Source organism: Gorilla gorilla, chromosome 1 (assembly GCF_029281585.2).
Source record: "Gorilla gorilla gorilla isolate KB3781 chromosome 1, NHGRI_mGorGor1-v2.1_pri, whole genome shotgun sequence".
NCBI classification, from domain to species: Eukaryota; Metazoa; Chordata; class Mammalia; order Primates; family Hominidae; genus Gorilla; species Gorilla gorilla.
In genome coordinates this window covers 168,891,940-168,917,078 of record NC_073224.2, presented here as the reverse complement: position 1 = coordinate 168,917,078, position 25,139 = coordinate 168,891,940, and the positions used below count along the sequence as shown (strand labels likewise).

Genomic DNA, 25,139 nt, shown 5'->3' with positions numbered 1-25,139 from the left:
GCTTTCCTCAAAATCTTCTTACATTTTAATCTGCATTGAAGTATTTCAAATTTACCAATGTTAACATTTTTCTTATCCCAGCACCTTTTATTTTGCTAAACAAATATTTAAGAACTATTACTACATGTTTATTATTTGTATCTGTGTGTAATGTTACAACACCCTTATTCAAGCAGCCAGGTAGTTCGATGTGGCTGAGGGAAAAAAAAAAAAAACCCATTAAGTGTTTACTGCTCACTCTCAATGACTACAAACTTGGCTGTAATGCAATCTGGACCCATTCCTCCTCATACTGTAATTAACTGTGGAGGCTCTCATTTAATATTGAAGGCACCCCCCACCGCCTTGTCATGGCTCTAGACCCCATGTTTTCTCCTATTTGATACCTCTCCAAAAATTCTTCCCTCCCTCTCTCCATCTACTTTCCCCTCTAACAGAGAATAAAGGCTTGTGAAAGGTCACAAAAGCCAATATGAAAAATAAGTAACAAGTATAAAATAAATATAACTGAGTATATATATAAAAGAAATGGAGACAAATCTTTCTTATAGAAAAATTCCAAATACTATGTAGATACCTAACCCCAAAAGGATATGGAACTTAATTCCCCCATCTTATCATGATGATGGGCTACACTCAGTATAACCTGATTTGAAAGAGTAACAGTAGGTAAAAGGAGAAACAGTAACTGCAATGGTGAATCAGGGCAAATCCTACCTTAACCAAATGACGAATGTTAACATTCCCAGTGAAGTCACAGGGTTATGATGTACCCTGCACAGGAAGTGACAAGAAAGACACTTTTCCTCTATGTAGGAAGTGACAAGAAAGACACTTTTCCTCTGTGGTATTCTCCGCAAAACCCCATAATCCCAGTCTAATCGTGAGAAAAACCAGTCAAATACAGAATGCAGTGGTGGATATTCTAGAGGATACCTGGCTAGTACTCTCTTAAGATTGTCAAAATCATCAAAAATGAGGAAAGAATGAAAAACTGTCATAGAAGAGAAGAGAGCAGGAAGGTATTAGTAGTACAAGATGGTACTCTAGATTATGGAATATCTTAGGGGGAAAAATGATAACATTCAAGTAAAATCTGTAATGTAATTAATAGTAATATACCAACGTTGGTTTTGGTTTTGAGAAATATACACACATGGCAATTTAAGATGCTAATGACTGTAGAAACTTGGTGGGGATATATGAGAACTGTCTGCACAATCTTTGCAACTTTTCTTTAAATCTAAAGTTATCCGAAATAGTGTTTGTCTAACCTCCCTGACTATAATTGGCTGAAATTATATATTCTCTACCAAATTACCAGACTAAAAAATATCTGACTATCAGGCTTAACCATTTCACATTTATTTTCTCAAAGAGTTTTGGCTTTTATTACACATAACACTGAAATTTCCCATCACGTTTGGGGGTGAATCCCTACTTTGCTATTCCTGTGGCTTCCTTGGGCAAGTTTTTAATTTCCCCGTGCTTTAACCCTCCTTTTCGCAAAACACAAGATATGCAAAAGTATATACTCTCACAAGATCATAGGGAGAATCAGATAATGCCTGCAAATCTCTCTCTCTCTCACACACACACACACACACATACAGAAACGAAACTGTCTTTTAGTTAAACCTGTCTACTCAATTTCCCCAGAAATAGAAATACCATTTCCAGGTCAGGAAAGCCATGAGGGTATTTCTATTTAAAAAACATTTAAACCTTATGTCAAAAACGGGGCAAAGTGGAGAAATTCCCTACCTTCTTACCAACATCCACAACACTGGCTACGTACATAAGATAGCAAGAAAGGGAGATGACATGGTTTCAGAGATCTAATTTAGCTTGGTAATTGTGCCTAGAGATGATCTTGTATTTAGATCTAGTTCTAAACTTGGACATTTATTACCAGATATCATTCAATATTGTTTAGATGAAAGGATTCCAAATAGAAACTTAAGAAAACTTAGTTGTTAAGCGGACAGTTGAGTGCTTTATATAAGGTGACAGTTTAAGAGTAATTCAGGAAGCACACTGCGATATGGTATTTTACCACATAGAATGAGGGATGTAATGTTCTGGCAAGAAGTGTGCAACTAATTTAGGAGCTCTCTATTTAAAACGAAAAAAAGGTTAAATTAAAAATTCTGAGGTTGCAGTGATAATGGCTTTGGAATTTAAAATACCAAGCACTCATATATAAAAGGTAGGTGAATATAAAGAGTGTAAAAAATTAACAAATCAAAGATAACAGAAAACTGTAATTAGTTTAAAAATGAACATTAGATCAGAGTTTAAAAATCTCTAGTTTATTTCTAACAAACACCACTTGATGCTTGACTCACAGGCTTTATTTACATTTGTCTACAGTATCATTTCCTTATGAAATGAACTAGTACAGCTTAGTTAAACCAAATGAAATCATAATCATCAGAATTGTCTGTAAACTACTATTAGCTAAATTATAACCTTGCATTTGCTTAGTACAGCCAAAGTTTTAAATACAGAAAGCACAAGAATAAACCAATGGTAACATGTAGAATCTAGATCATCTGGGCAATTTAGAAGGTAGACTTTCAAAAAGTCTGAGGCACAATTACAAGTGAGTAAAAGTTCTTGTGCAACCTACATAAACGCAGCAAAGAAACTTAAGACATAAAAACATGGGAAAGCTCACTGTAAAAATATTATCAAAATATTTCTACATAAGATATTTTGCTTTCATTTTTAGATCAGCTGAAGAGAAAAACATTCACTTTAAAGTAAAAACATGTATTTTTGTTTGGTTTGTCTATGAAATATCTTAAAATGTCATAATTTTTATTTAAATTGCAGCAGACAATGTTACGGAAAAAAAAACAAGAAATCAATATCCCATAACAAAAAGCCCCCAAGCACAACTGTTGATTTCCTTTGATATACTTACCTTGCATTGTCACTGGAAATACTGTTAAGAGAAACCTTTTTATTTTTTAAACCAGAAAACAAACTAAAGCTCATGTGACCAGATTTTAATTTTGAGAAATAAACTCCAAAAGCATTTTAAGCCATAACTTATTTCAAATGAATAGGAAAAATAATGACTTTTGCTTACATCATGCAGCGATAAGCATTCATTTGTTATTCAGAAGAAAATTGTATGCAGTGTGTTTATAGTTAACATCTTGAGGCAAATGTTCACTTAAATTCACAATGTCTCCATTGGCCTTTCACCAAAAGAGAAATATACTTTAAAAGCTTACTTCAATTTGCTCATTAAGTATGATTTAGCCTTTTCTACCATATTATATTTGGTAACTAGATTTGGAAGAATATCACACAAAGCTTCTTAAAACATTGGTAAACATTTTGAGATGTCTTTATCAAGCAACCATATCAGCAGAGAAGAGATAAACTCTTAAGACTTTCTTTTTTGCCCCAAATTATGTGTCAGAAAGGAAAATATATCCCACTTCTCTCCTTGTAGACATCACAAGATTCTTTTGCATTAAATGTGGAGCAAAAAAGTAAAGCTGGATAAAAGAGACACAATGATTCTAAGGCACCCTTAGCATAGGGAATTTCAAAATAGACATTTACAGTTGGCTGCTTACAACATAGTTTAACTTTTTTTGGTGAGAATCACTCTGACATCTGTTAACAGCATAAAAAGGCTGACTTTCTTCTCCATAAGTATGTTGTTTCCAACTAGTTTCCAGTCTTGCCTCCATGCCCAAAGTTCAGGCAAGCCTAGGTAATCCTGTCTTAGCCAATGGACAGGATGTATTTGGAAATGACAAAAATGGGTTTAAATTAGGAAGCAAAGTACTTTGTTATAGCTGAAATGGTTTTAAATGAAGCAAATGGTTATAAATAATGAATGACAGAGCATCTATTTTGGGACATTATGGCTTAAAATGCTATTTACTTTTAACTTCACAAATAAACACAGCTGTATTGTTTTGAAAAGCAATGAAAGGCATGCACCTCTACTAGCAGATTTAGCACTTCTGACCAAGTAAGACACCAACTTCTTTAAAAATATGCTTCATGCACTGTACTGGATTTTTTTAAGATGTAAATTTTAATACATTATTTCTTTTTTGAACTTGAACGGGAACCAGAATGGGATGATCCAGAAGATGACCTGTGGCGTCTGTAAGACATAACGGAGAGAGTAGGCATTCTAGTAAGCTAGAGCTAAATTTCAGCATTCATTCTTAAGACTGTGAAAGTACACAAAATTCAGTACCATGATGCTAGCAAAAAAATTAAAAACTGAGATAGGAACTTACACACATAAAATTATCTGACGTTTTAGACTTTGGATATGAGCCCAGTTATCATATAAATACAATAAAAAATTATCTACGATTTCAAAAGAATCTCATTTCAAAATATAGCCACCTCTCAATTATTTAAGATATCGAAGAAAAGCCTTGCAAAAATGTGTAAAATTACAGAAAATGTACAACAAAAGCATATAAACTTGGTAATGGAAGTGTGACTAAACCAATCCCTGTGACACGGTGTAGAAAGTGTAAGAAGTCTATTATGTAAAAAAGATACAGCAAGGCTTCTGTGTATGAGAAAACATATTCATAAATAAGTTTTGGAAATCTAGGTCACACAAGATGATTGTACAATTTGCTATAGGGTTATATTCATGCAGCTAGTATGAATAAGTCAATATCAACCTGGGTAAAGTAGTGGTGTTCCGTAGGGGTTGGCCCTGGGCTCAGGGTTGTTTAGTGTTTTCACCAATCACCTGGCTTATGGAATAGAGAACATGTTCATTAAGTTTAGATGACAACAAACTAGGGGGATTATATGTGGCTAAGATAAAAATTTGCAGAAGTGGTAAGAAAGCAACAGAATGAATTCCACTCAAAAACAGAGTAATTTTTTTACAAAGAAACAAATGCAGAGAAACAAGACTGTGTGAAATCTTAACATCTAAACTCCAAAATGTGAAGAAGCAAAACTAATCATTCTGTACAAGTAGGAATCATGAGATAATCCTACCACTGAACCCAGCAATTAATAGACTTTACATAATCTTTATTTTCACAAGCTAATAAAATATGAAAAATTTGCAAAGACTACAAATAAAGCCATTAAAATGACTATATAATTGGGAACAAAGAGAAAATTAATGAAACTGAGTAATTAGCCTGTTGCAGAAAAGGCTGACAGATGACAGTTGCACTCTTCCAATATTAAAAGTGTCAGTACAGATAAAGTAACCTAATATAGGCCTTTCTCAAAAAAGATTTGGACTGCAAAATGAAAAATGTATTAGCTACAAGGAATAATTTCCTTATAGACAAAGGGCATGAAGCAATTTGCTGTGGAAATGCATTTACACATATTTAAATGAGGACAGATTCCCAATGATCTGAAAGTTAATTTTTTATTAGATGCTCTAGAATTCTTGACTATTAGTATTTAAAGAAGCCTAAGTATAAAAGTCAACTCATAAATTACTTCGACATATAGCTTCTGAATTGCAATCTCAAAAGACAGAAATAACCGAGAGTTGGCTATAAAAATTATAAATGGAACTAAAAATTTAAACAATAAAATGATCAAAGAATGGTTTGATCTACAATTCTAAACAACCTGATCAAAGTACAAAGGATAAACAAAGTAATGTTTTTATGAAGTTCAAAGTTGAAAAGTAGAAAGTTGGAACACAAGAGATAATAAAAATCTAACCCTTGACTAGGAAAGTTTACTTTATCTATTAAACACACTTAAGAACACCCATTCTTATTTCTACAGAAACCCAAACCTTTCGGGTGACCGTGATCTTGTTCGTCTTTTTTTGCGATCACCAGATGAAGAAGATCTAGAACGACTTCTCTTTCTGTTCCTCTCAGGAGAAGATGATGAACTTGAATAAGATCTTTTTCGTGGGGAAGAAGAGCCCCTGTGGGACCTGGAGCTGGATCTTCATTGATTGAGAAACAAATCAAACATTTCATTAAAAGAAGAAATAAGGAAGATTATTTAGTTATCAGATAGCTCCAAAAATAAACAGGATTTATAACAACTATGAAAATTTTATAAGGAAGAATACTTACTGCTTATTCAACAGAAGACTTCTGGATCAACCATGAAAACATTCTACTTAAACATTATTTTAATTTTGTCTCTTTAAAATTCTATCATGTGTAATTAAAACCCTGCTTACTATATCAAAATAGAATTTAAACTTTTTTTTAAGGCTTTTCAAAGTATACACAAATATTATAGTATTATAAAATTAGCAGGTAACTGCATTAACAAGACTTTATGTTTAGAAACTACATCCTTCCATTTGAGGATAAAATATGTATCTTATATACCACTTCCTGAGGAAAATAAACATAATTCCATGTGGAATTATTCAACTCATTAAACTGTTATGGAAAAACCAGGTATATGGCACAGCAACAAAAGACTAGTAACTGTACTTAACTGCTAAATATTCAAGAAGAAATAAAAACTAACTTTAAGATGATTTATATTTACAATACTTATTTTTATGAAAACCCACTATTTATGAAATATGAAGTGTTGACATTCACATGCTTCAGGTAGAAGTAAATGTGCAAATGTTTAAATACAAATTTTTTTTCTTCACTTGTATATTTTGGTTGAAGGAATTTAGCTCAAACTTCCCAAAAAATTCACCTTTGGGCTTAAAATAAAACCAGAAAGCCCAAAAGGAGAATTCTTTGGAAAGTTACAAGCAATGAAAAAATGTTTGGGAAGAATATGAAGGCTGTTCTGTAAACCTTAATTATAACGGTTCCCAAAGGGAATACCAGAACTTAAGGATTTTCACCCATAAAGCGCTTAAATATTGTTACTAAATAATGGTAACAATAAAAAATAATTTGCTCTCTACTTCTATTCTTTTTTTTTTTTTTTGAGACAGGATTTTGCTCTGTTCCCCAGGCTGTGGTGCAGTAGCATAAGCATGGCTCACTGCACCCTTAATCTCCAGGGCTCCAGTGATCCTTCCACCTCAGCCTATAGGAACACACCACCATGCCTGGCTGGTTGTTTTAATTTTTATTTTTAGGAGACGAGGTCTCACTATGTTGCCCAGGCTGGTCTTGAACTCCTGGGCTCAAGCAGCCCGCCCACCTTGGCCTCCCAAGGTATTGGGATTACAGGCGTAAGCCACTGAGCCTGGCCTTGTTATCTATTTCTTATTGGCTTATAATGCAAGTGTGCACATCATTCTTTTCTCCTTAACATGATTATACTGTGGCAGCCCTTTAATGATAAATTTGATTCAAAGCAGCAAATACTTTTACCAAAAGAGCCACGGTTAGACTTCAATATGAATTTCCACAAATATGGAATTTCATTTTCTTATTTATTTTTTAGATGCCTTTAGTAGGTCATCATAAATTAACTTAAAAACAAAGAGAGCATATTTTGACTAAACAAAGAAAAATTTCCTGCAAGAGCATCTTTCAAATTATGTTTCCCTCTATAGATGTGACTACATGCAACGTGAAAGTTTAGAACACTGTTTACTACTTAAGACCACATCCTATCTCAACTAACCAACTATACTTCCTGATTTAGTTTTGAGTGTTTTGTGCTCTATAAATAATACTGTGTGTAAAATTAGAAAGGAAAATGTGTATAAAGTACTCTAGTAACTTTATCTGATATAAACGGCAAATTTGTTTCTGAAAATATTGAAACAACTGCCGTGCAAAACAGGACCTGTTTTGAGGCAGGGTTATTTTTCTTCCTTTTAATAATGAAGAAAATTTTTCTTTTTATTTACATATGTAATTTTATTGGAACTACTATTAATTTTTTTTTTTTTTTGAGACACTCCTCTGTCACCCAGGCTGGATTACAGTGCTGTGATCAAGGTTCACTACAACCTTGAACTCCTGGCCTCAAGTGATCCTCCCACCTCAGCTTCCCAAAGTGCTGGGATTATAGGCATGAATCACTGTGCCTGGCCATATATAATCTTAATATACTAGAGATGTGGCGATAAGACTTGGCTTCATCTTCCTACTTCATAACATCTTAGTGCCAAAATAATAAACGCTGCATATTGCAAAATAGCCACCTGATTTCAATCATGGGAATGTCTTGGCACACTGCTGGCAATGGAAACATTTCATGGTGAGAAAATTAAGCTGAGGCAAGTGCATTAGTTTTCTAATGCTAAAATAAAATCGACAAGTAGAAGCAAAATAAGGGGAAAAAAAGCAGCAACACCTTCTGCAGCCTTTAAATATTTTTCTCTCTGCTTTACAGAGAGATGCTACCTCATTCACCTTGATTTCGACCCACGAGATCTCGAACGTTCTCTGGAACTGGAACGAGATCTTGACTGCGAACTGGAAGAACTTCTTGAACGGGACCTGGAACAACATGGAACGATTTTTTTTTTCCAGGACCATTTAATTGAGCTTTGTGATATGAACACTGAAAGAAAGATATGTATTAGAGTTCATTTTCATATAAAAAGATAACTATACAAGATATACACTTTCAAAACATAGTATTTTAAATTAGATAAGATTTAGTAACAAAAGGTAATTTAAAAAAATCACTTTCCAAGTGATTAAATTACCCTAAAGCCACTCAAGTATAAAATAAAACATTATCACTTTATTACAAAAACAATGAATACTTTGTTTACAAGTAACTAGAAGCTACCCAGAATACATCCAAGAAAACAGAATGTTGCGGTTTATACTTAATTTCTCTAAAATGTCTCCATCATTTTCCTTTATAAACCCCCTTCTATTTTTGTTTCTAGTTAGTACAAAGTTTTGAATGTTGGCATGTGTGTATTTCATCCCTATATTTTTCTGTTTACTCAATGCTTAGAGAATTAAAGGGAAAATGTATAATTCTGTCATTGTTAGGTAATTATATTATTGGAAAATATGACACAAGGGGAGACATGGTTTGTACAAATTTTAAAACTCACAAAATTCATTAATCTAATTTACAACTATAATTTGTCCCTTATAATAATACCCTGTAGAAAAAGATCACTATATTTTTACCAAAAAATTACTAGTTATAGCCCCACTTTGTTAAGCTTTCAGGCTTTGTAGTGCTCAATTAACATATATCTAATTGTTATACACTAATAGCTAGTATTTTATTCCTAAATATGATTAAAATTCATTGCCCATGCCATCACTTAACTGTGATTAAGGTTTTTCAAGAGGACACTGTTAAATTTAAATCACTGCTTTCACTCACCTAAATTTTATTTTTATTGTTAACTATAAAATCAGAGATTACATATTTTACATCAACAAACAAAGAATATTCAAGTACACCAAAAGAGTTTTAGTTTACGCCTGGACTTCTCAAAATTATGAGCATGAAGTCAACAGAACTAATACGGCTGAATTTGCTCCGTTATTCAGAATACTGATATCAAAGCAAACTATTAAAAACATTATGTAATAAGCAATGATTTAATTAATGCCTAGAAAATTTCTGTGCTAGCCTTTAACATCTTGAATGAAAATACAGATCTTCCCTTTACTTAATTTCTATATGTAAGCTATCTCTTTAGATTAATTAAATATAAGTGTATATAAAAATTTAATTCAGTTTTTAAGTCTATTTTAGTCAAAAGCATGAGGCTAAAATAGGTTAAGGAAGTTTCATGCTAAGACTTTTCTAAAAATACTGGACAACAACTGTATGGTACTAGGCTGAAAAATTATTTTAAAAGTTGATTTGAATTAAATTTTTAAAATAAAAAGGAAAGTTTATTTCGTCAAGAAAAACAAAATTTATAAATAAAAAAGTTAGATACTGACATTTTGACTGGTGTTACCCTTGACCTGTACCCGTTTACCTGGACCTAGACCTTGAACTTGAGGGGGAGGATGAGCGTGATGAAGATCGTGAATGTGAAGATCGAGACTTTGAGCGACTTCGTCTATTAGATTTCTTTTTATTACTATCTTCTTCTTCACTGGCATCAAGATTATATTTTGAGAGATCAGCGTCATCTTCATCCTCATCCTAACAAAAATTCAATTATAATTAGACATTTAGATATTAGTGTTACCTACCAGGAAAGATAAAACAGTTAGGTGTACTGAGCACCTCCATATGCATATATCACAGGTATCTCAGCAAATTAATTCTGAATTCTAAAATTCACCTACTAAACTCATCTCAAATAGAGACTTGACAACTTTGTCTCAGGTATTGCACAGACATAAACCTGGAGGCCATACACACTTTTTCTGTCACACTTATGCATCACCCAAGAATTTTCAAGTCCACCTCCTTAAAAGTCCTTGAATCCACCATTTTTAGTCTTAGACACTCTGTTCCTTATTCTCTAGCATATTATAGTAACCTCTTAGCTGGTCTCCTCAAATCTGAAGATCCATTCTGCCTCTCTAGTATCTCAATATACTGACAGTCATCACTCTGAAACACAGGACAGATAAACACATCTCACTTTATTCTTAAAATCTTCAAAACTGGCTTATTATTTCTTTAGTTGCATTCCAAGACCTCTTATGATCAGGCTCTAAGGTACCTTTAACATGGCATAAAACTTACACTCTGGCCTGACAGAACAAGTATCACCAGACCTGAAATGTGTGCTGTCCCCCTCATCTCATTCTCCCCTCTGCTCTAACTATACTGGCCTATGTATGGTATTTTTAAAGGTTGCTGGCTTATCTCCTATTTAGGGAACCTGTATTTGCTGTTCTCTACCTAAATGTGCTCTCACCTCGGCGCTTATTGCTGGCTCCTTCCTATCATTCAAGTTTCAGCTCAAACTTCACCTCCTTAGACATTATCCATCAGCAAAAAACAAAGTTGCTTTTAAACTGTTATCACATCATGTGTCTTCATAACGTTATTGCTATCAAAATTACCTATTTATATATTTCCTCCTCTAGAACTGAGGAAGAGAAAAGTGGTTCTGTTTCGGTCACCACTGTATCTCCAGAACAGTAGTGTTCCAAGTACAAATAGTACTTGGCAGAGTGGAAATCCAAAACCTTTGTGAGAACAAATGAAAACACAGAATATATTTTCACCAAGTGTCTGAGGTTGTCAAAAGCATTCATGTTATGGTATAACTCCAATAAGACAAAAGGCAAATAGGACAAGAAAATTGTTCACCTCATCTAACTTATATTTAGAAAGATCTTCATCCTCATCCTCTTCTTCTCCCTCTGATTCTTTATCTTCAACTTCCTTTAATATAGATGCAGGACCAACTGCTTTCCCTCTGTATTTTTTCTTTTTACGTCCAAACTAGAGAAAAACAATTTCAAAATACTTGTCAGCTGGTAATGCATTAAACTTAATACATTTTCTAAAAAATTATTTTTAGATATTTATGATTTCCTGAAAATGATCAGTTGCTGAAGACTCAAATTGCACTTAAAAAAAAAAGTTTGTTTTCCTTTGCATTTAAGAATTTTTTCTGTTTTTCTAATTTATATTCAGCCTGAACACCAACATATAGCTTACCTCATCATATTCACCATCAGATTCTTCTCTTTCTATATATTCAACATTTTCTCTTTCATTAAAACCACCACCATATCCTTAAAAAAGAGGGCACAAATTGTTACCCTATGACAATTAATTTAAATAATAAACACATCATGCCCAAATCTCCAGACAACAAAAAACATCTAATCAACAACGGCTGCCTACCCATCTAATAAATTACTAGTCTTTAGAAAGCATATTAGAAATCACCACAGAAAATACAGAGAACTTAGTTGTAACGTCATATGGCTATACTTCTAGTTCTTTTCAATTCCAAATTGTCCTACATGACTTATTTAATTCATAGAAAGTATTGGTGGAAAACATCTCAAACTTCTGCTATAACCAAGTTTTAAAGGACTTTTCTCTACAGTTTATCGTAATTCTTCTGGGAAGGGTGGGCTCAGTAACAACCAAGCATTAAATTCCACTGTTTACCACCTGCAAATAGTCTGAAATCTTCTGATATACTGAAATTTTGCTACTTTAAAATGTAGCAGGCCTTATTAGAGCTTGGAAAATTCCTAATTACACAGACAACCACAATAACACAATAAAGGCCATCCTTTGTCCCTGGTTTAATTGGTTTTAACACATAGGTAAAAGTCACACAGGTTCTCTGAAGTAGCCAGTAAATTTTGAAATTAAATGATTCTATTAAAAAGTAGTTGAGATTAGCAAACCACTATTCTCTCATGTCACAACCAATGTATACAATTCAATTGGCAGGTCTCTGACATAAGCTTAAAGGAGAGACTGGAATTAAAGAAAATGAGCTAGTTTTAGGAAAAGTGAGTTGACATATTTTGAAAAAGTCTCCCATTGAAAATTAAAGAGGTATGTGTTGATCAAGAGTAATACAATCTAACTGGTCACATACTCCAGAGCAGTATCAGTACATAAGGCCGGTGATTTCCAGACTTAGGGACTTCATTCATCAGCAAAATATTAAATAGATTTATAATAAAAACATTTTATAAAAATTAGGACTTGTAACTTAAAATTTGCCTATCGTATTTTAAAAATATTTTTAAAATTTCACTTTCTGAAAAAAACCCACACTAATATAGCATCTTTTCTTCATTATACTTTGTACTAGTGAAAACTTCAAAATACTTGGAAGTTAATAAAAATATTTTTAAACATACATGGGATCTAAATGGGAAATAATTTATATAGGAAAAAACTGAAAAGTAATATGACAAATATGGAAAGCTCAAAAATATAGTAAAATTAGAAAGTGAACTATAACTCAGGTAGTTAATTTTTCAAAAGTATGTAAATAAAATTATTTTAAGAGGCAGCAAAATAGTCTGTTGACAACAAAGACATTAGTAAGGTATGTTCTATGAACCCATACAATATAAATCTAGCTCATTAACTCTGTATAAATGGAAAATACACTAGCTCCCTATCGTGAAAAAACTGAAGCATACCATTTTCACTGAATACCTGATAGTGGAATCAATGGAATGATATGTATGTTTCCTTCATTCTACTAATTTCAAGCACTTCAGATAATGCTGTATAAATTGGTTTTATTTCCACTCTTGCCGCCACCTCTCCTAATTACTTCTCCACAAACAGAAAGAAGAGTGTTTAATCCATTACTCAGGTAACTCATCTTTCACTTCTTAGCTTAAGCATAGCTTTCCTAAAGAGGACTTCATTAATCTTTGGTGCTGTAAGACTATTTTGCTCACCTAGGTATCCCCAGCACCTTGCACAGTGGCCTATAAATGTCTTCAAGGAATGAATACAGAAAACACAATTCTGGAATCATCTAATGAACTTGAATTTCTATGGAAAGCTTTAGAAAGCAACCAAGAATTTCCGTAGATTTTATTAAGTCTTACAATGAATATATTTTCAAATTTGTCTCACAGTATAATGTAAAAAGCTGAGCAAGGGCCAAGAAAGAATCAAACACAGGTTTAAAATGAATGTTTGGATCAAGATTGTGACAGTGGAAAAAAAGCGGGAAAGGGGGATGAATATAACATGTACTTCAAAGGAAGAACTAAGGCACTAACAGGAAAACTCTGTGATTCTACACTCTGAACAATTAATTCAACTCCTGAGAACTTATTCTAAGGAAAGAATCCAAAAGAATAAAAATCACAATGTACTAAGTTTGTTTTTATGCCATTATCTTTAATGGTTTTTTTTTTTTAAAAAAAAGCTGACAAAAACAAAAATAATCCTAAATCCTGAAAAAGAGGAAGTAAATTGCTGAACAATTTGATGGAATTACGCAGGATAAGCCAGCAATCTTTCTTTCAGAGGTAGTGAATCACATTCTCTTTTATTCATATCCTGTCTCATGCTTAGGAAATGCTCCCCAAACCCTGCACTGCTTTATTATAAATAGCCAAAAGAAAGTGGAAAGCAACAGAGTAAGTTATTTCACACCTTCAACTGTTACCAGCAAAGACAAATACTTGAAGCAAGGGAAGTGAGAAAGGTTCAAGACACCAGAATGACTGAAAAATGACAATAAGAAAAGTGAGAAGTTATCAATATAAAATTTGCTTACTTCTCTGTTAAACTATAGTTCTTGTGATAATGAAACTATAAAGGAGTCAGGAAATAGGTCAAAGTTTTTTTAAGTTTTGAAACTGTTAAAAAGATTTTAGACTTTATCCTAAAAGCAATCAAAATGGGTTTTTTAAAAAAGGGTTTTAAATTTGGAAATAAAAACATGTAGAAACCAGCTAGGTGGCTATTTTTCCACAAAACATAGTAATATCTTTGCCTAGGGTGGTAATGGAAAAGAATTTTTGGGGTATGGGAGATATCAAGAAAGGGCTATTTAGGCTAAGAAGGACATCTAGATTTCCAGCTTATGTAATAAATCTATGGTGAGTGGTACTAATCATGAGAAAGAGATCATTGGAAGAGGGTCAGGTCCCAGGGGTAAAATCACAAATTCAGTTTGAATATAATGAGTTTGACATTTGCATGGCAATATTGAATAGGCAGCTGGATATATGGGTCAAAGAAGTCTGAGCTGGAGACATAAACTTGGGTTATCATGGCAAAGTTACTTAAACTTTGGGCTTAGAAGAAAACACCATGAAAACAGAGGAAAGAAAGAGGGCCAGGGATGGCTGCGAAGAATCCCAACATCAGTGGACAAAAGAAGAGAAACCTGCAAAGGAGACAGAATAAACAATCAATCAAACGGGGGTTGGGGGGGGGGGGGGTAATGAAGGAGGTACGGTGCATACCTTAGGTGAGGGAAGAAAAAAACGAGATCCTTGTCTGAAGGCCTTAACTTACCCAATCGGTAGAAAGGCAAAATCACTTCCTAAGAATAAGGCAGGATTTGAGGGTTGAAAATGGCGGTTGGGCCGGGGAAGGGGGGATCAAGGACATTATGTTATAATGTTCTCACATATGAGAATGTAAGTTTTAGAAAAGGGGTGGGGGGGATAAAAGTAGAATTTCTGTTGAAGTCTGGAAGAGCTAGGTCGAAAAGATTGAACAGTGGCCCTCTGATCCCTAGAAACTAAACAGACAATGAAAACGGCCTAAAGTTAGAGAGGCAAAGAAAACAGGGAAGCAGTTCACCAAGCCTAAGTCTGACAGGGTGACTAGATATAGAAGGAATCCTTTGATCATGTGACATATAAGCAGTTGAAAGACAAAATCAGATTTTAAGTAAACAGATAATGTGGTTGGGCTAATTGGTGATAATGGAAAAACTATATGCTATTAGGTAAACATTTTCATTTCACCAGTAACATACAAAGCCAATGATCAACTATTATTTAGGCCAATGATTATCAAACACCATCCAAAAAACCTGCAGATGTTGGAAACCCACCGCCAAATAACTTTAACAGTTCTGCATTTCGCAATCGGTATTTTAAAAAGTTTTTCAGATGATCTAGCACATAGCTAAGTTTCAGAATTATTGCCAAAGCTTTAGAAGAACACTTTAAATGGTGTGGCTTTGCCCTTTAAGTCACAGCAGGCTATCAAAAGAATTTAAAAATGGTATCATTATATCATTACTAATAACAAACATGCAAACCAGTGAAAGGGAGAGGAGGAGAATATTTCTAAAAGTATTCTTATGTCCCTCCTTGTTAGGATAAAGGTCCCTAACACTGTTATTTTATAAATTGTGAAACAAAAGATTTGTATGTGTGTATGGGGGGAAAAAAATCCCAGTAAGAAACATTCAGGGCAGAATACACAGAATCCTCACTTACTGTGGCTCTTACTTGAAGGTGATACAATTATTATTTCAATATTTAGTGCTTTAAAAAAAATCATTTAGTTACAATGTGGTTTTATCATACCTGTTCTTTCTTCTAATTTAGCATACTTTGGAGTATTACACATATTACACTCTGATCTTCTGGCCCAATTCACATTGCTGCAACTTTAGAAGTGAAAAATACTAAATTAGTAGGCTATAATATAGATGAATATCAAATTTTTAGATATTTTAGAATTTTAAAATAAAAACTAGGATGAAACCACTGTCAAAGAAATGTTTATTAAGTGGTAATGTAAACAAAGAAAATGTACAGTGGCCTGAAGAGTAAATGTGGGTTCCAACAACGGACTGAACCATTTAAGCAGAGAAGCAAAATTTATATAGTATGAAAAGTGCCTCTGTCATTTTGAGAAGTAAATGACAAATTATAACCACAGGTCGAGTATCACTAATCCACAAATCCAAAATCCAAAAACGTTCCAAAATCTAAAACTTTTTGAGAGAGGACATGACACTCAACAGAAACGCTCACAGGAGCATTTCAGATTTTTAGATTAGGGATGCTGAACCCACAAACATTTCAGGTAAGTGATACTGAACCTGTATAGAAATTCTGATGCCTTATGAAAAAATATAACTTTAAATTAACGGCTCCACTAATTTCTCAGTCTCTGAATATACCTTAAAGAGTATGGTTATACCCTATAAATAATATTAATTTTTTTTTTGAGGTATCAGTTCAAGCACTGAATTCCAAAGCATACCAAATCCAGTGACCAAATCTGTAGCTGGAAACTTTTCCAATACAAATTTATAATCCTGAGGATCAGAAATTTATTTAAGACTCTAGGGTCAGGAATAGTGGCCCACGCCTCGCCTGTAATCCCAGCACTTTGGGAGGCCAAGGCAGGCAGAATGCTTGAGCTCAGGAGTTCGAGGCCATCCTGGGCAACATGGTAAAACCCTGTCTCTACCAAAAATATAAAAAAATGAGCCAGGCATGGTGGCACGGGCCTGTGGTCCCAGTTACTAAGGAGGCTGAGGTGAGAGGACTGCTTGAGCCCGGGAGGTAGAGGTTACAGTGAACTGAGATCACCCCACTGCACTCCAGCCTGGGTGACTGAGTGGGACCTCGTCTCAAAAACAAAAAACACCAAACAAAAAATACAAACAAACAAAAAGAGAAATTTATTTAATACTTTTTTGATTTAGTCCTCTTTCATACACATAGGATTCATCTGCATAGAGAAAAGATGGAAGTTGGAAAAATCAATAAAGAATTAAATCTAAGCCTGAAAATAAAAATCATTAAGAAACCTACCTATAATTAGACTTAATTACTTATGGCACACAACTTACGAATCTAACATTATTTTGTAAACAGGCAAAACGAGTTTTGTGGTGTATTTCACACTAACTATACAGTCTAAAAATTGGGATTTTTCAATAAAGGAAGAAATAGGCCTTAGTACTTTTAAGTACCACCACCCCCCAACTGGTTTTGAGCTTACCATAAGCATTTGTTTACTGGTATACATAATCCATCATAGTGACAACTATTACCATTAAAAAATGCAAAGAATAATTTAAAACTTCTTTATACTATACTTAAAGATGAGACTGAATAACAATACCTTGGATTTAAAAGGTTACCCTGGCTTGTCAATGTCACTAATAAGAGCTGTAATATAAACAAGTAGTGGCCACATCTATTATTTTGGAAGAAAGAGCAGACAATAATTTAAAAAACATACGTTTTACATTGCCAGTCATTAGCACTAAATAGGCCTCGGCTCTTTTCTGCAAGTGTCTTTCCTATTTCAGTGCCCCCAGCTTTCATCATCTTGGCCTCAGTTGTTTTCTCTGAAAACAGAAAAATCATGCAATATGAACCTGGAGAAATAAATAAATGATACATATACAGTATAAATAGAATCTTCTTTAAATACTTACCCCGACCACATCGATTACAGCTGGTTCTTCTAGCAAAGTTTACATTTCCACATCTAAAAATAGAATAAAAAGCATTTATAAAAATTTAAATTTGTAAAATTTTACATTTTAACTTGTCCTCACTACATATCTGGAATTCATAACTTCTAATCCATCTTAGTCATGTTAATGTCAATGTTACCAACAAAAAACTCCTCACAATTTACTGGGGGAAAAATACTTGATTGGAGCCACAAATTCAGAATAAGATATCCCAATCTTCCATTTACCAGTTATGTGATCTTGATTAAGTTACTTAGGATCTCTGCCTCAAGTCCTCACATGAGCACATATCATTAGTTATAATCCCTTTACAAAGTTGAAAGTGAGAGTTAACTCCATTTCACTAATTACTTACAAGCTACCAGGGAGTTTTAAACCCTAGGGGTGGACCAATGAGGAAAAAAACTTATAAATCAAGGAGGGCTTCATGGATCTTAATGAAATTATCTTTTTACATGTAGTAGGTAGGATGCTAAGGAACCAAATATGATAGGTTGTAGTGACTAAAAACACAAAAAGGTTCAATAATTGTAAGAAAACTGAGTTTTACAGGGCATTTCTCAAACCTCTGAGACTTCGCTGAAAAAAATGACACAACCACCAAAACCAATAATCCCATCACATGCAGTACAGTATGACTTTATGCTTATACTCAACAAACTCAAACCTAAAGAATTACTGGTTCACTCACATGACCTTAGAAGTGCACGTGTATATTGGTAAAAGTATGTTAAATGCTCTGGATGACATGGAATGCTTAAACTTTAAAAAGCTGATTTTTAAGGCATTATACTAGAATACAATACAGATGTGAAGTATGGGATGACACTAAAGAGAAACACTCTAAATAATATTTAAGTTTTTCCCCTAAAAATATTCCTTTTAACTCCATTAAGCATGGAAAATATACTCTGAAAATTTATCCTGCATTTAAACATACTGTACAAACAACATTCTATTCATATATTTATAAATGAGTTGAAATGAACTCTCCTTGAGAGTCCTACCTCTGGGTGTGCTGTCATTAAAGACATTGACAAAAGCACATTATTTTACAGGTAACAACAAAGTCAGAAGTTGTTGTTCTAAATCTTTTGAAAGTTTTCAATAATGTCTTACCACTCAGAGCAATACTATCCATAACATATAACTTTGGTTCTATTCAATATCATTCGTTAGGCTTGAACTACTCCTTCAGGTCATCTTAATATCAAATTACTATCAATAGCCACCAATCAGAATTTGCTACACGTCACTGTTTACACACCCTATCCATGTTATTTCATGTTTTCATAAAAAAAAAATTCTATTCCTTTTTTAGCAGTTAAATAAGTAATAGAATTTTAACTAAACCCAGGTTTGTTTCAAAGTTTTTGCTTTTTACAATCAAAACCTATTTGTGGTTAACTTAGGTACAATAAATAAAATGCTTTTATGTGAACATGAGTTGTACATTAAATTATTTTCCATATTATTTCCGAATAGATACACCTATTTGTGCACCCTTCAAAAAAAATCTGATTAACAATCTAGTAGAGTACATTGGCTTTGGCAACAATGTCAAAAAGCAGAGCCACTAACATATGTGCTTCTCTGCTACAGGCATCTTAAGGGCTGAGTAGGCAAAAACACAGGCCTCTTCCCTCCTTTTCGGCTCTAAGGAGGCGAAAAGCTCAATTCTTGTGGAGAACTGATCCACAAAGAAAATGTCAGAATTTCCCAAACCGAAGAGGGTAGAGCTTCCGGAAAAGGGGAAAATAGTATGGAGGAAAAGTTTGAGTAAAAATACAAAACAAGGTGAACTATAAGAGGCAAAAGGACGAGTGCGAGAAAGCAATATTTTCCGTGAACGGAGTAAAGTTCTGCAGGGAAAAGTCACGTGGGGGAGATCCAACACCAAGCTGGCCTGACCGGAGAGATTTCCTATCGCTGAAACCTGGCCGGGGCGGGGGTGGGGGGTGGGGGCAAAAAGGTAGGCCATCTCGCACTCTAAAAAGAGAGACTACCTTGGAGAGGTAACGTCGAGGAAACGTTGAAGACACATCTAGAACAAAGGCTCCCGGAAAGACCTCTCTCGTGAGGAGATTGGGAGCCTTCTTCCCGCCCGGGAACTGGCGGTTCGCCGCCTCAACCAGTCTTAAGGCACAGAAAATCATAAAAAAGGAAAATGCCGGACGGACCTGGGAAAGCTTCCACTAACAAACTCCGTCCCAATTCAGGACCCTTCTTGAACTCACTTTTTGTCAGGGCAAATCCAGTCCCCGTCACTGACTCGGAAATTCTTGGTCGACATCTTGAACGCCACCACCACAGCCACCCGCAGCTATGTCTTCAGAGGAGGAAAGCGGGCCGGGGACTTTCGGCAACTCGGGGCTGTCCCCACACTGCCTGACTCGCGCCTACTACTGCGTCAGGGTTTGATAATGAGGGAACTGGCCAGGAATTCAGCTTGTACGTTGTTGTCCAGACTAAGATGCCTGTGCTACTGTTTGTTAGATGGAAAAGTTAAAATACAAATATCTTTTCTAGAACTAAGCTCACAGGCGCCATAAGGACAACCCAGGCAGGAGGCCTTCGTGGCACTAGAAGCCTCGGAGAGCCCCATACAGGTGGGAGGACCCAAGAGTAAAGTACTTCCGCTTCCTTAGGTGGAGCTGGAAAGGTGGAGGCGGAAGTGACTGATCAATTCAGGGGCGTGGGGTTCGTTTAGGGTAAGAGGCGGCTCGGGCTCTTCAAGTGTTTAGAGAAATTATTTTAATAAGGCATAAAAATTCTGTTATTTCATACACATGGGATGTCGTTTAGAAACCTATTTTTATATATACATAAATAGGTGTAACAGATAAGTAAGCAACTTACACATGGGAACCAGATGGTAATTTTAAAACTGAGACATTGTCAACACTGTTTAAATTACTAGTGTCTTTTTCTGATACCATCCCATTACTTTCTTCCACAGATAACACTTTCCCATATTTGGGATTTATTCTTTTGCTTTTTAAAAATTTATGTACATTGTTAGTCCAAACTGCACCATTTTTGTAAGCCCCCCTGCCATTTTGCAGACCTTAGTCAAAGTGAAACATTCCACGGGGTTCGGGCGTGAGAAACAGGCTGCCTCTTATACTCTGCTGGGAGAAAGTACCACATTCCATTGGAACAAGGGCGAGAGCCGCCTCGTCCTGGGAACACCTTATCAACATGTTCCCAGGAAGCAGGCCATGGCCCCCCAGACCACTCCCACCCAGGCCTATAAATCACCCCAGCCTGTAAGAAGCAATGGGCACTGGCATTAAGCTGGTCTCCCACGTCTGTAGGTCTTATGCTGGACATAAATCCTGTATTTGTTGTTAAGCCACCCTCTCTTTCTTTAACCCTTGCCTTCCCTTCAAAACCTAACATACATGTATGTTTAATTTTATGAGCTGTGTAAGCATAGTTGATTATGTACTCTTTTTTTCGTTCATTATGCTTCTAAATTAATCCTAGGTAGTTGCATGTAGAAGTGTATAGGTGTAATTCTTTTATTTTCACTGATGTATACTGATACTATTTCATTTTGTGGTTTTGTGACAGTTTATTCCTTCTGTTTCTCAGGCTTGATATTACAAACAACACCAGTATGAGCATTCTTATGCATAGATTCTGGTATATAAATGCAATACTTTTTTTTAAGTGAGTCATGCCTCACTTAATGATAGGGATATGTTCTGAGAAATGCCACTTTCGGCAATTGTGCTGTTGTGTGAACATCATAGAATGTGCTTACACAGGCCTAGCAGGTATAGCCTACTACACACCTAGGCTATATGGTATAGCCTATTGCTCCTAGACTACAAACCTGTATTTAGTACATCTTATTGTACTAAATACTGTAGGCAGTTGTAACGCAGTGGTATTTGTGTATCTAAATATAAAGGTACAGTAAAAATATGGTATTGTAATCTTATGGGACCACCTTTGTATATGTGGTTCATCATTGACTGAAATGTCTTTATGCAAGTATGATTATGTTTAGGAGAGAAATTGTTCAACTACTCTGTAGTTACGATTGTTGCTTTAAAATCTGTATTATAACATTTTGGTCATCTAGGAGTTAGCAGGTGTTGATTATATTTTCCCTTGCAAGTTGGTCACATTTTTCCAGTTCTTTTATACTGTGTAATTGTGGATTTTATCTAGGACATTTTGAACATTATATTGCATAGACTGAGTCCTGTTAAAAGCCTTTAGGGAATGTTGATTTTTTTTGTTTTAGAAGGCAATCGATCCAATTTGGTTCAGGTCAAAAGTTCGGTCTCATCTTCTATGAGTACTGGTTCCATGTCAGCTGGGTTTTCAAAGGCTTTGCTATGTCCTATACCTACAATACTCAGGGATTATTTGGGGATGTTAGCAGTAGTTTAAATTGAAATTCAGTTTTGCTATGCTATTTTGTGTTTGTTCTGCACATGTTCAGTTTAGGTGTGAACACAACTTGTATAGGTTCATACATAGAATTAGGGGATCCTCTCTCTAGCTCTCTCCTCTTACATTCTTCTCCTTTTGTCTTGCAAGGTCCTCTCACCAGAAATATGAGGTTCCTCTTGGAGTTTTAGCAGCCTGGCATAGCAGCTGACTAGGGCATATTCTGAGACAAAGCAGTGACAGAAAAGAGAGAGAAAAAATGTGGATTCCCTCTACACTCTTCAGACCACAAAGGCCTCCTTTTCTACTTCCTTTGTCCATAAAAACAGAGCTTCTGTTAGTATTGTAGATATCCAAGCCTAGGGCCTCACTCTTGGGCCAATGCCCAGAGAGAGAGAGAGAGAGAGAGAGAGAGAGAAATTTAAAAAAAGAAAGAAAAACCAGAAGAGAGGGAGCTAAGTATTCCCCCGACTAACCTTTGGCTCACAAAAGCCCCCTATCCCCATTCTGGCAAGACATACAGGTTTCTGTCGGTTTTTCCTGTCACCACAGTTTCACTAGGTGTTGGGCCTCAGGTCAAAAGCTGTGAGAAAAGAGGAAAAGCAAACATACAGAACATTTCTCCAGGTTTTCATTCTCCACTCGAATTTACCTGTTTTTGTTTTTGTTTTTCCGGAGTCTTCAGGCAGTTGCTTTTGGTATTTTGTCTTGAGTTTCTCACTGTAATCAATAGGAAAGATAGGTTATTGTGGGCTTTCTATGTCTTGGTTGGTACTGCAAGTCAGGGGAATGCAAATTAAAACCATATGATACCATTATGCATTCATCAAACTGACTAAAATGAAAAATCAGACAATACTAAGTGTTGGAAAGCATGTAGAGCAACTGGAATTCTCATACATTGCAAAAAGTAATTGATACATCTACTTTGGAAAATGTCGGAATATATTAAATCTGAACATTTTCGTACACTATGACCCTGAAATTCCATTTTTAGGTATATTACCAACAGGAATGCACATAATGTTCACTGAAGATGTATATAGTAATGTTCAGAGCTGTACTATTCAAAATAGCCCAAACTGGAAGCTTTCCAATTGCTTATCAGTGGTAGCCTAGGTAAATAAATTGTCATATGTTTACACAGTTGGAATGTGTAATACAGTAGCAACAATAACAAATTACAGTCAGATTATTGAACAGTATTTATTTCACTCACAAATACAGCCTTGAATTGAAAAAAGCAAGACACAAAATGGCATATGCTATATGACTCCATTTACATGAAGTTGAAAAGCAGCCAAACTAATCTTGGATAGTGATCACCCTTGGGAGTAGAGAGGAGATAGTGACTTCATGGGGTCAATAGGAATAATAGATGCCAAAACTGGTAGATGACATGCAGTTAATGCAACAACAGTTAATCAACTGTACTAACTGTAATTAGCAAAATTTTTCTGGGAGAATTATGTGTCAAGAGAAAAATCCTCTATAGTAAGTCTAGGATAATGAACAAAATGCATGAATACATCTGATAATGACCAGAAGAGGTTATTTGAGTTCAAGGACTTTAGCTGACTTTTCAAGGAGAAATATTCCTACAAAAGAAATTCATTTCAGCTATCCTAATTTGAAAGAAAAATTCTACCCATTCTCTTTATTCTTATTATATGCTCACCAAACAACCCTCTGATAATTTGTCTTCTCTCCTGAGCACACTTAACCTACTGTGGTGAAATTCCCAGAGTGAATTTATCCACACAAGTTGTTCATCTGGATTAAGCTCTCTTTATAGATTGAGAAATTGGCACTCTGAAATGCATATCAGTTGTTTATGGGTCCTCTTAATATGTTGGTCCCCAGGAGATTAGCTCTGGTGGAAATGGTAAAGTTGAGTTTCTGAACCTACAAAGCTAAGAATCTGGCTCTTAATATTGCATTAGGGCTCACTCTGCTTGCAAGTAACAAAAATAAAAATAAAATGACTTAAACAGCAAAAAGGGGGAGCATATTATAAAAAGAAGGTGGTGTTTGATGGAATGCCAGAGCAGGAATGCAGTTTCAGAAATATCCTAAAAGAAACTATCCTCTATTCAAGCAGCACCCTTTCTTTGTCTCTTTGCTGAATTTGTTCTGCATATGCATTATTCTTTCCTCAGACTAGCTTTTCTGTTACCTAGTTCAGAAGACTGAAAAAAAAAAAAAAGCAATACTGCCCTTATACCTGGGCAACCAGGGCTCCTAGCCTGGTCCTGCACCTGGCCTTCCTTGAGGTGCCCTAATTCCCCTCGAGTGTCTTGGACCATTCAGCAGGATGAAGCCAAAATGTAGTACTATGTGGGTCCTGGACAGTGGAAGTCCTGAGATGTTCTATTGCTTTTGGTGGTGGGGACCAGCCAGGTCAGCAGGACCTGTTGGGTGGGACAGTCCTAAGCCTAAAGAAAATGTCATTGGCTTCTTTGTTTCTTCCCTTCAGGCCCTCCTGACCATATTGCCCTCTTACCATGCTCAGGGTCCACCAGTGCAGCAGGATCTCTGGTACTAGCACCTGTAGGGTGGCTTAGGACCAGATGGCCCTGCCAGTTCCTGGAGAGCAACTTGGAGGGCCAAAGCTCCCACTGGCTGGGGCATTATTTCTCTCATGGCATTATTTGTTTCATCGCACAAGTTTGGGCCACCAGAATGATGCTTTTTCAGTGGTTTGAGGGTGATTTTCACTAATAGCAGACACAGGATGAGTTCAGTGCTCTGGGCTACCACTGTCCCCCCATGCATCCTTGGTCTGGAGCTGACTGTGTGAGCCAGTATATGGGCTCTTCCCTGACTGGTCAGACCAAGGAACCACCTCTAGTGGAGAGCACTTGAAAAAGTATGTGTGTCTGCAGACATCCTTTATCCTGGGGTCTCCTGCCCTCACCCTGCTGCTGGCATTAGGGCAGTCACACCACCCCTCTGCAAGCTCCGTGTCACGTATCAGACACTACTTATCATGGCA

General features: G+C 35.4%; 1 protein-coding gene, 1 long non-coding RNA gene and 1 other non-coding gene across 5 annotated transcripts in view; 1 reads left to right on the top strand and 2 right to left on the bottom strand.

Annotated features, from left to right (window-relative positions):
- Positions 1 to 2,290: 2,290 nt before the first annotated feature.
- Positions 2,291 to 20,880, bottom strand: ZRANB2 (zinc finger RANBP2-type containing 2). The gene is made up of 10 exons (XM_004025971.5): positions 19,975 to 20,880; positions 17,696 to 17,748; positions 17,497 to 17,605; positions 15,822 to 15,904; positions 11,488 to 11,564; positions 11,134 to 11,268; positions 9,839 to 10,008; positions 8,286 to 8,372; positions 5,777 to 5,935; positions 2,291 to 4,138 (listed from the first exon to the last, which is right to left on the bottom strand). Exons 1-10 carry the CDS (start codon positions 20,028 to 20,030, stop codon positions 4,075 to 4,077), a joined length of 993 nt encoding a protein of 330 aa, XP_004026020.1. The 5' UTR covers positions 20,031 to 20,880; the 3' UTR covers positions 2,291 to 4,074.
- Positions 6,636 to 6,721, bottom strand: MIR186 (microRNA mir-186). The gene has a single exon (NR_106219.1). It is a non-coding gene; the product is annotated as a microRNA mir-186 (primary transcript).
- LOC109024774 (uncharacterized) overlaps positions 20,338 to 25,139 on the top strand; it is a 417,600-nt gene continuing 412,798 nt past the window's right edge. For all 3 annotated transcript variants that reach the window (XR_010130710.1, XR_008668512.2, XR_010130711.1), the window contains exon 1: positions 20,338 to 20,448. This is a non-coding gene — a long non-coding RNA (uncharacterized lncRNA). The remainder of the gene's footprint in view (positions 20,449 to 25,139) is intronic.

Bases quoted from the DNA above. Each gene is read 5' to 3' on its own strand.
- ZRANB2 (XM_004025971.5), bottom strand. From the start codon at position 20,030: ATGTCGACCAAGAATTTCCGAGTCAGTGACGGGGACTGGATTTGCCCT. The intron at 17,749-19,974 runs GTGAGTTCAAGA...TTCTATTTTTAG, and splicing joins TGGATTTGCCCTGACAAAAA to ATGTGGAAATGTAAACTTTG. The intron at 10,009-11,133 runs GTGAACAATTTT...AATTTTTGTTAG, and splicing joins CTAAATATAAGTTAGATGAG to GATGAGGATGAAGATGACGC.